General features: G+C 49.8%; 1 protein-coding gene across 4 annotated transcripts in view; it reads right to left on the reverse strand.

Annotated features, from left to right (window-relative positions):
• The window catches only part of UVRAG (UV radiation resistance associated), an 83,435-nt gene that overhangs the window by 71,222 nt on the left and 292 nt on the right, over positions 1-11,921 (reverse strand). Inside the window, exons 1-2 of one of the 4 annotated variants that reach the window (XM_090134162.1) lie at positions 9,717-9,930; positions 6,973-7,035 (exon numbers count right to left, since the gene is read on the reverse strand). The exons of 1 other annotated variant lie outside the window; for it this stretch is intronic. In XM_090134162.1, the coding sequence (XP_089990288.1) occupies positions 6,973-7,035; positions 9,717-9,797 (144 nt within the window). In that variant the 5' untranslated portion in view covers positions 9,798-9,930. 2 more of the 4 variants (XM_031601097.2, XM_090134161.1) reach the window with 2 other exon arrangements.

Raw genomic sequence — 11,921 nt, forward strand, 5'->3', positions numbered from 1 at the left:
CGAAGGGGGGAAGATTTAGGGTGGATGTCAGGGGGAAGTTCTTTACTCAGAGAGTGGTGAGGTGCTGGAACAGCTGCCCAGAGAGGCTGTGGACGCCCCGTCCATCCCTGGAGGTGTTCAAGGCCACGTTGGATGGGGCCCTGGGCAGCCTGGGCTGCTGTGAAATGTGGAGGTTGGTGGCCCTGCATGTGGTGGGGGGGTTGGAGCTTCATGATCCTTGAGGTCCCTTCCAACCCAAGCCATTCTGTGACTCTGTGACTGCTCCCATGTTCACAAGTAGGTTTCAAAAATTTAAATTGATGTGATCAGGAAAATATATTTATAAACCCATGGCTGAACTGGAAGAAGCCTTTCTTCCACTCACCCCATTTTGAGGTCACATCCCATACCAGGCAGAAGGCACTGTCCAAGTCCAAGGCTGGGAAACCATTCTGCACAAGCAAAACCTCAATTGACAGAAGTGACTTTAGAAGCCCACAGGTTCAGCTCAGTGCTCAAGGTTCTCCCAGCAGCCAGCTTTCCTGAAAAGCAATCTGTTTTTCTCCAAGAGCACATATCACATACGCTATTTCAGTGTGGCCTACAAACTCATTGTCCATTCTACTCACTTGGCCATTAGCAGAGTGACCGATTTAGAAAAACTTTCAACTCTAACACCAACATCCAGTTTCCTTTCTGGATATTCCACAAATTCTTTCCAGGACAGGATCAGGTCTGAGCTCTGCACAAGCTGGTACAGACCCCAGTTCTACACAGCTTTCCCAGTCTCCTGGCTTGCCTGATGACCCACAGTGACTCTGAAAGAATGTAAGCAAAATCCCTCCAGCTATTTCAACATTAAAGCAGGGGGCAAAGATTAGTTAGCAACACAAACGCGACACAGCAACTCCAGTTGTTTCCAACTCAACAGAACTGAGCTTGCAAAATCTGTGTCCCTGGATGCTTGTGCAGCTCTCAGCACTCAGGTGTTGGCTGGCCAATGTAAAAAGGCAGAGATACCAAGTTCTAGAAAGTCTTTTGAAACACAAACTTCACTTAGCTAATGAGCACTAGTAACTAACACAGCAACTTGATATGGCAACTGTCTCTTTCCCTGGATTTTCACTACCTACCTCCTTTTACTTACCTGTACCAGCTTTCACACTGATTATCAGCCATGTGACCTTACTTGCTGGAAGTCAAACTGGAGACAAGAACTCACACTTCATTCAACTTTAGGTAATTTCCATGCTGCCTCAGTTACCTGATTTGATGCAAAGCACTACAACAAAACTGGGACTCCTCACAGAAAAGTTGGTCCACCTTGCTGCAGTATGCAAGAGAGCATGCAGAGGAAAGCTTAATTACTACTGAAAGGCACTGCTGCTTAAAACTACTGCTTATATTACTTAAGGAAGGATGAGAAAACGCTTGTATTCCAATTTACACACTTGCTAGGATGACTTTCATACAAGCTTTGCAGTGAAACACTGACTTTCCACAGCTCATCTTATGACAGCTCCGGGTCAAGAGGATCACACACGATTTCAGACCTGCCTCAAAAGGAAAGCAGATGCATCTCATGGCAATTTCATAGGACGTGCCACAAGGGACTGCTGGAATTCTGTTTTAATGCCTTTTCAGCATGCACTTGAAGGTGTTAAGGCTGCATAACCATCAGTAGGTCAACAAGTCATTTGTGGATGTCCTTATAGCTGCATCCTCTTCTTACCTTAATTTACCTTAATTTACTCAGGACAAACAATGGGATTCAATAGCAGGTTAGCAAGCAAATAACTATTAAGCAAATAACTGCTTTCTGGCAACAGTTTAGAAATGCACTTTGTCCTGCTTCTCTCATGTTTCTCAAGAGGCAACTGAAGGAAAAAACCGCAGACTTAACTGTGGATTTTAGCTCACATTTCCTTAAATGAAGGCTCTTCCTTTCTTTTACGGTTACACACATGGAAGGCTTTTGAATGATTGGCTTGAGGAGCAAAATAGACATCTGAACTTTCACCTGAACATGCTGTAGCTCAGTAAAGGCTTCCAGGGATTCATTCTCTGCCACAACTCCTCCTGTTTCTGCACTGAGAGGCTCTACAAGGGCAGTCAGCACAAAGACTTCTGTAAGTGATGTAGGGAGAAAGCAAAGGAGGAAGAGTAAGCAAAGCCTTTGGATTTGAGATGGCCCACGGAGACACAACCAGAGAAAAATTGTACTTAGAGCATGGAGTCTTTCATTATCTGGGAACAGGGAAGTGAAGAATAGCAACATCTGAACTCAAGGTTACATTCAACAAAATGTGCCAGTCTATGGCACAACTCCCCTAAAACTAATTAAAACAGCAACAGCAGCAGCAAGAAAGGTTCCCTTTGCACTCTATAACCTCACAGAGAGAATCTACATCACTTTCTTAGAGCTCAGAACCAAACAGCAAAGAACAAAATCAATATGTGGAGGTGAACTTGGAGTGTTCACACTTCGAAGTCCTCTGCATCTTCACCCTTCTTCTTTCCACACCCAGAACTGATCTGTTCTGCTCACCAATGCAGGAAGACTGAAAGAGCCTAAAAACTCTTCAGCAAAGACTTTGAGGCAGCAGGTAGAAATACCATCCATCCTTACTGTCATTTTTCCTGGGTTTGTATAGACAAATATTTACTCCCTTGCAAGAGGAGTAAATAACCCCTGACTGCTTCTTTGATGCAAGAGGGAATCATGCATCTCTTCCATTTCTTTGTAAGCCTCAGCTCATTAACAAAGAGCACACTGTAGCAGACAGCTCAGAGGAGTCCCTTAAGCCTCTTATCATCACCTCTGGCAACACAGCATTAGTCCTTATTAGCTATGGGAACGACCTCAACAAACCAAACAAGCAATGGAAACCAAGGTGATGTCCAAAAAGTGCTTTATGGAATAAAGTGTCAACAAAGCAAAGGCACTTCTGACCTCCAAGAACCACTTGATTGTGCTGATTAATAATAACCTGAAGCATATTAATGTCTATGATCTTACTGGATGGCAAACCAAGAGCAGAGCAGTAAGCCTCTCTTCCTAAACGTGGAATGAGTCTTTAGTCACCAACATGACCTTCCCTTCACTCAGTTAAGAACGTTACCCAAACACCCTTCATCCCCCCCCCTCCATCCCCACTATATCCCAAATAAAGCATCAAAATTGATTTACTACAGCTTTCAGACACAATGGGCTCTCTAAGATATCTAGAGACCATTTAGTCCAGGAAACATACCTGCATTTCTTGGGGAGTACACTGCAGAAAGCAAAAACCCACCACCAGATTAAGAGCCAACCTTTTGGGCTACACTTCCTGCAACTATTCCCCCCTAAGTGGGATGTCTCCAACAAACACCAGAAGCTGGAGGAAGCACAGCATACATCACTGCATGTAGTGCTCTGATGGAGCAGTTCTCCAAACACTGACATAGGAGTGGAGGCAGCACAAACCAAAGAGAAGTGAAAGCAACACTCAAAGACAACACTTTCCATCCTCTGCTCACATCTCCCCCAGCATATTTGGTAGGAAAGAGGAAGTAAAGCACTGAAGAGGCAGATTTGTTTTCATATTGCTCAGTGGAAGATGTAACAATAGCTGTTATAGAGCTGCTTCCAAAAAAAGATGCTTTTGGCACATTCTTTTAGCTGAAAAACTGGTAGATGTGCAGCCATCACGTAGCTCAGTGGGAAGATTTCTCATAGAACTGTCCATTTCTGCACTGTAAGAAATATGGAGGGAGGGTACAAACCTGAAAAGGACCTTCACAGCCTTTGAATTCACTCTGTTTCCATTACAAGCAACCAGGTTACGGATTAAAAATATTACCATGTGGTTTCACATTCTAAGAAGCTTTGGAGGGATTTTCTTTTGACCACTTCGGGTTCAGCTGCAACAGTTTATTCAGCCAAGTGCAGTTTTTCTGTTCCTAAGTGTGGTTTTCATCTTCAGTATTGAAAACCAGGGAGTTTTTCTAGTCAAACATGGCTGGGATGGGGATAACCAACTGCGAGATGACAGAAAAGACACACTAGCCACAGCATTGTTTCACTCAGCTGCTGGAAATCCCAATGTGCAGCTCATGAAGGTGGTCTGCATCCAGTCTGACAAGTCCTCATCAGCACTGGGTATAAAGCAAGGGGATGCTTCGCATTTTGATGGAGTTTAAGGTACAAGGAAGCCCCACATGGCTCACCCACCTCTAACCTCAGTCCTATGAGTCCTGAACTGCTCTCAGACTCAAGCTTGTATGCTGAGCACTTGGGCACTGAAAACCCATCCAACTCCAAATGGTTACAAATCCCAGACTTTGCAAACAGAGGCTTGCTAGAGAACATCCTTGCAAAGTTTGGCTCAGTGCTGGCTTTGCCCCACACGCCTGCTTTGTGGCTGAACACTTTGCTGCTCCATCCAAAGAAACTTTCACCACCTGACAAAAGACATCTCTGAGCTGAAAAACGAAAGATATTGGATTAGCTGGACATCTAACAGCATTCATGGCCATGCAGAGACACATCTTATGCTAGTGTCTGTAACAGATTGCTTTTACTCCACCTCTCTTTCTAGAGATGGAAGAGCTGTTTAGCCCCATCATAGGAAAACGTCTTAAGTGTGCAAGCAGCACACATTGCTTTCTCTCTCTAATTTGGAAGTAAGCTGCAGATGATCTTCAGAGGAACGCCTCTTGCAGCTGATCATCAGTCAGAGCAGTAAAATGAGCAACACGAACAGACCAAGCTTTTAAACTTCCAACTGGCAGATATTCAAGTAGCTGATGGTTGGCGTGCAGTCAGATCACCTGGGAGTGAGACAGCACTTCTGAAGTGGTATTCCATCCAAGCCAAAGCAGCACTAAGCTGTTACACATTCCACTTAACACTCACCTATTACACCAGAACCCACACTGTGTTTTTGCTTGCTCCCCTCCCCACCCTCCATAATTCATCTTTATCACATTAATAGAACAGGGGACCTTTTTGTCACTTTCTAAAAATGGTTCTATCCCTTATTTCTGAGATGCTCCACCCAAAACCAACTATACCTACAGATTACTCACATGCTGGTTAGCAAGACAGGTAAGAGAACATGGACATAGAGCTGAACCACAGACTGGAAGTCACTCTGCGTGTTTGACAACACCTCCTTCAGTGTACATTTAACACACACAGTTTTTCCCTACAACTCCCAAATAATTCACTAATTCATCAGCACAGTTGGTGTATAACAGTCCACACAGGATCAGGATTGCAGGTCTTCAAACACCATCTTATAGACCATCAAAAGCTTTGGGCTGATGTTGGAACTGATAGGAAAAGTTCATCCATTTCATCTTGAATGAGAAGTTTGAAGTGCTGGAAGCCTGATAAGACTGACTGGCCCTCCTGTCTCTGAGCAGCCACGCATGACAGCTGTTTAGGCCAGCAATTAACACAGTAACATCCAACAAATCATTTGACTGCAGTGTGACTGGCCTCTCTATGTTAAAACCACATTGTTTTACCAAAATCTTCTATCTAGATTATAAAGTTTGAGAGGTTTGGGTCCCCCACCCCCATTCCTTTGAACTACACACAACAAGAGGACTGAAAAGTAATAAGTTTTTATGACACGCTGGGCTTCCTTGCATCAGGAAGAGATGATGAAGAAGAAATCTCTGCTTTGAAGTGCAATTGTTTCAAGATATGTTCTAACTCTTGGACTTGCTCCTCCAGGAGAAAAATATAAAAATAACAGTAAAAAGAGACAGCAGCAGCTCAGAAAGCAAATGGTATCCTGGGCTCCATCAGAAGAGGAATGACCGGCAGGGACAGGGAGGGGATTGTCCCCCTCTACTCTGCTCTTGTGAGGCCCCATCTGCAGTGCTGCATCCAGGTCTGGAGCCCCCACTACAAGAAAGACAGAGAGCTGTTGGAGAGGGTCCAGAGGAGATAACAAAGATAGGAGGGCTGCAGCAGCTCCACTGCAAAGACAGGCTGAGGGAGCTGGGCTTGTTCAGCCTGGAGAAGGTTGCAGAGAGACCTCATTGCAGCCTTCCAGGACCTAAAGGGAGCCTACAAACAGGAGGGGAATCAACTCTTCACAAGGGTAGATAACAGCAGGACAAGGGGAAATGGTTGGAAGTTGAAGAAGGGAAGACTGAGGTTGGATGTCAGGGGGAAACTCTTTCCTATGAGAGTGGTGAGGTGCTGGAACAGCTGCCCAGAGAGGCTGTGGATGCCCCGTCCATCCCTGGAGGTGTTCAAGGCCAGACTGGATGAGGCCCTTGGCAGCCTGGGCTGCTGTGAAATGTGGAGGTTGGTGGCCCTGCCTATGGTGGGGGGGTTGGAACTTCATGATCCTTGAGGTCCCTTCCAACCCAACCCACTTTATGATTCTGTGGTAGGAGTAAACCCATACCTTTGACACCTCAGGCAGCATTCACCTCAAGCTCACAGATATGAGAATGCATTCTTCTTCAGGGGGATTTATAACCGTGACTCAGAACGCCTTACTCCCATCCTCAGAACTCGAAAAACACAGCACTGGGTGTTCTGCAGAACACTGCCTGCTACAACACATCACTGCACTGAGTTCTGTGCCAGCAGGTAGAAAACAATTACCCCGTTTCACACAGCACCATATCCAGATCAGACAGATTTCTGCATTATTCAGGTGGTGCAATAAACTGGAATGACTTTTCCTTGCCTTCTTCCTGCAACAAAACACCTGCAGGATGATGGCCCCTTGGAGGCAAAGCACTGTGCAATTCAGCAACAGGCTTCTGTGCTCAGATAATGCAGTGAACGGATGATTTGCTACCAGCAGATCAGACTGCAGCTTCAGAGCTCCTTGATTTGATGGCAAGCACTGACACAGCACACAGATACATTCTCTGGGTATCTGCAGAGCACACAGCACAACAAGGCTTCAGACTTTGTCTCAGACTTGTTACAATTAGCATTTCCACACAAGCACCCCGCATAAACCAAATATTTACCTGACTGCAACAGCCTGTAATTGAAGATCGAGTTTCTGTTCCTACAAACTCCAACAAACCTTTCTGCTACCAGAGAGGAAAAAAAAAAAAGACTGTTTTGGTCTCACTTTCACAAATGAAGCCCAGTGACTAATAACTCAGGCTTCTCCCTGCAGCGTTTGCCTGGTTCTTGCACAAGCTTGGGAAAGAAGAAAAGCACAGATTTAGCAGGGAGAAGGCTGTATGTGACCTCCTGAACAGCCCTCAGCAGCCTGTAAAGTTCATCCAAAACAAAACCAATCTTCTCCTTCATTAACACAGAAGAGGCCCACACTTCAGAGTCAGTGCTTGCTCTGCTCCTGTGGCCAACAGCCACTCTCTCCTCTCTCCCCTCTTACCCCTGAGTCAACGTGCAGTACACTGTGCTCATCCAAGGAGCTTGAAATGAGGCTGTAACTGCTGACATCTATTGATTTTTTTCCTCTCACACTGCTTTATTTTAACACCTGGAAGCACAAAGCTGAAGCCATTCAGATCACGTGCCTACTTGGTTACAGCGTTGACAGCACAGAGACACTGAACCAAAACTTCCAGTGCAGAATCACACCGTGAAGTGTTTCTAAAGGAAAGCCAAGGCATGCATGTTGTTATTCCCCTCCCAGCAACACTCTGAAGCTGATGGGAACCTTACAACAAAAGCCATGGCATGCAGGAGGGGAAAAGGGCACAGACTGTTTGATACAGATTGCTAAACCCTCCTGCAGAGCCTGGACTACCTCACTTAACCCTGAGCCTAACACTCTCCAAAAGTAAACCACTCATGTAAGCAGGATGGTTGCCCAGTAAACCAAAAGCCAAACATCAGCAAACAGGAAAAACAGTTTGCTGGAGGAAGGATGTGATGGGGAGGGAACATTTCACTGCTTTTTGGAATATACCCTTCAGCTGTGCTCAGCCTCCACCTCGCTAAGAGGCACGGCAGAAGTGGGCACCCCACTGCCCCCCCAGCCCTTCAGCTACCCCAAAATAAAAGCCAATTTATCTGCGTGTTACCACACTGCAAGTCCCAGCTCCTGTTTGTACACAGCATCTCTACAAAGAAAACACTCTCAGCATTCTGATATAGGCACAGACCCCATGCAGAGGGGACCTCACCGTCCCATTTGCCCCAGCAGCCCAAGGGAACAGCACTAAAAACCCCACAACTCAGGAAACTCTCTGTGCCAGCTCAGGGATTGCCTTTAGTGCACCCCCATCCTGCAGGGAACTCCACTCTGACACCCTGGGGATGGTTGTCTCATTTTGAGGAGTCCTATCTCTTCATTTCAAGGGATCCCCACACCTCAGGCAGACCCCCCCCTTCATCTCGAGGGACCGCACAGTCCATAGGAGTCCCCCTTCACCAAAGGGACCCCCATACCTCTGGAAGCCCCCCCATCACCTTAAGGGAACATCACAGTACTCAGAGAGCTTCTCAGTGATCACCTCAAGGGAAGCTCATCCCTCACAGGAGACCCCCATGCACTTCAAGGGGATGCCATCCCTCACAGGAGACCCCCATTCACCTCAAGGGGGCCCCACCCTTCACAGGAGACCCCCATTCATTCCAAGGGGGCCCCAACCCTCACAGGAGACTCCCATTCGCCTCAAGGGGACCCCAACCCTCACAGGAGACCCCCATTCGCTCAAGGGGACCCCAACCCTCACAGGAGACCCCCATTCGCCTCAAGGGAAGCCCATCATTCACAGGAAACCCCCATTCATCCCAAGGGGGTCGCACCCTCCATAGGACACCTCCATTCATCCCAAGGGAAGCCCCACACCTCACAGGAGACCCCCATTCATCCCAAGGGAACCTCAACCCTCACAGGCATCCCTCATTAACACCAAGGGAGCCCCAACCCTTACAGGAGACCTTCAGTCACCTCAAGGGGACCCCACCCTCCACAGGAGATCCCCATTCACCTCAAGGGAAGCCCATCATTCACAGGAGACCCCCATTCATCCCAAGGGGGCCCCAACCCTCACAGGAGACCCCCATTCACCCCAAGGGGGCCCCAACCCTCACAGGAGACCCCCATTCACCCCAAGGGGGCCCCAACCCTCACAGGAGACCCCCATTCACCCCAAGGTAGCCAGACACCTCACAGGAGACCCCCATGCACCTCAAGGGGACCCCAACACTCACAGGCATCCCTCATTCATACCAAGGGAGTCCCAACCCTTACAGGGGACCCCCATTCTACTCAAGGGAGGAGCCCATCTCTGATAGGAGTCCCTCATTCACCTCAAGGGAACCCCACCCTTCACAGGAGATCCCCATTCAGCTCAAGGAAACCTCAACCCTCACAAGAGTCCCTCATTCACCTCAAGGGGGCCCTACACCTCACAGAAGTTCCTTATTCACCTCAAGAGGACCCCAACCCTCACAGGAGATCCCCATGCACCTCAAGGGGACCCCACACCCCAGAGAAGCCCTCTTCACCCCAAGAGAACCCCACCTCTCATGAAAGCTCCCCTTCAGCTCAAGGGACCCTACAACCCATAGGAGTCCCCCTTTTACATCCAGGGAACCCCACAACTCACAGATCCCACCTCTCACCTCAAGGGACCCCCACGCCTCAGGAATACCCCCTTCACCTCAGTGCAGCCCCAACCTCACCTCAAGGGAACCCCACACACCTCACAGAGCCCCACTTTCCCTCAGAGCCCCTTCACTCCCCCCCCCCCCTTTCGTCCCCTCAGGAGCCCCCAGCCCGCCCTACCTGCTGCGAGGGCAGCTCCACATGCAAGGCCCTGGTGGCGGAGCCCGGAGGTAGGGCGGCGGGCCCGGCGGCCGAGCTCATCCTCACGGCAGGGCAACGGCCGGGCAGCGCCTGAGCCCGCCGAGCCGCCCCCCCGCCGCCGGGCACCCAAGGGTTAATGGCGGCAGCAGCACCGAGCTGGGCCGCTCGCTACGGAGCCATATTACCGCAGTGCTGAGGGGCGGGGGAGGAGAGGGCGGGAGCTCGTGGCCTGCGCGCCCGCTCATTGGTCAGCGCTCCAGCGAGGCGGGAGGCCGGAAAAGTCTTTGAGTCGTGATAGGTTGAGTGCCGCGTCAATCAGCGCCTCTCTCCGCTGCCTCTGTCAAACCGTTGGAACGGGACCCGGCGCCGATTGGCGCGCCGACTTCCGGTAGGCGGGACGGCACCGGAAGGGGAGGTTGCTGATTGGAGGGCGGCGGTTTTGATTGACGCCGTTCGCTCTCCGTCACGTGGTGGAGGGAGCTGTTTATATCACGTGGTGGGACGAAAATATTTTGCTGGAGCCGTGCGGGTGGGAGGGGGGAGCGGTCGCCATGGCAACGGGGAGCGGCCTAGGGCCTGCGGCGGGCCGAGCCTGTTGGGGACGGGGGGGCTCGGGGCGTCCCACGTGACGCCAGCCCACCCCACCTATATTCCAGCTTGTCCCACATCCCAGCGTGGCAGCCCGCCCTGCATGACCCCAAGTTGCCCTACATCGTGCCAAGCCGCCCCACAACGCACCAGCCCACCCCACATGACCTTGCATCAACCCACCCCACAACACATCGACCCATCCCAAATCACATCAACCCATCCATATCCCATTGCCAGCCCACCTCAAAACACACTAAGCCAGCCCACAATGCTCCAGCCCACCCCTCTTTTCATTGACCCATCCCACAACACGCCAACCCGCCTCACAAAACAGCAACCCGCCCCACACTGCATTGCCAGCCCACCCTACAACACACCAACCCACCCTACATCATGCCAACCCACCCCACAACACGCCAACCCACCCTACAACACACCAACCCACCCCACGTTACGCTGACCCATCCTACATCACGCCAATTCATCCCACATCGTGCCAACCCACCCTACAACACACCAACCCACCCAACATTACATTGACCCATCCTACATCGTACCAACCCACTCTACATCGTGCCAACCCAACCCACAACACACCAACCCACCCCACAGCACACCATCCTACCCCACATTACACTGACCCATCCTACATCATGCCAATTCATCCCATATTGTGCCAACCCACCCTATAACACACCAACCCACCCAACATTACATTGACCCATCCTACATCATGCCAACCCACCCTACATCATACCAACCCACCCCACAGCACACCAACCCACCCCACAACATATCAGTGCACCCCACAGCACATTAGCCCACCCTACATTACATTGATCCATCCTAAGTTTATACCAACCCACCCTACTACACACTAACCCACCCCACGTTATGCTGACTCACCCTATGTCATGCCAGCCCACCCTACATCATGCCAACCCACCCCACAACATGCCAACCCACCCTACAACCCACCAACCTGCCCAACATTACACTGACCCATCCTACATCATGCCAACTCACCCCACAGCACACTAAACCACCCCACAACATACCAGTACACCCCACAGCACGTTAGCCCACCCTACGTTACATTGATCCATCCTAAGTCATACCAACCCACCCTACTACACACTAACCCACCCCACGTTACCCTGACTCACCCTATGTCATGCCAGCCCACCCTACATCATGCCAACCCACACCACAACATGCCAACCCACCCTACAACCCACCAACCCGCCCAACATTACACTGACCCATCCTACATCATGCCAACTCACCCCACAGCACACTAAACCACCCCACAACATACCAGTACACCCCACAGCACGTTAGCCCATCCTATGTTACATTGATCCATCCTAAGTCATTACACTACACTACACTACATTACACATTACACCAACATTACACTGCCCCATCCTACATCATGCCAACCCACCCTACAACACACTAACCCACACCACATTACACTGACTCACCCTATGTCATGCCAGCCCCCCCTACACAATGCCAACCCACCCCACACCATGCCACCCACCCAAAGCCAGATGCAGCCCTCTCCGCAGCACCCACTTCGCTCCCATT

This window comes from Phasianus colchicus, chromosome 1 (genome assembly GCF_987193195.1).
Source record: "Phasianus colchicus chromosome 1, bPhaCol1.hap1.1, whole genome shotgun sequence".
NCBI classification, from domain to species: Eukaryota; Metazoa; Chordata; class Aves; order Galliformes; family Phasianidae; genus Phasianus; species Phasianus colchicus.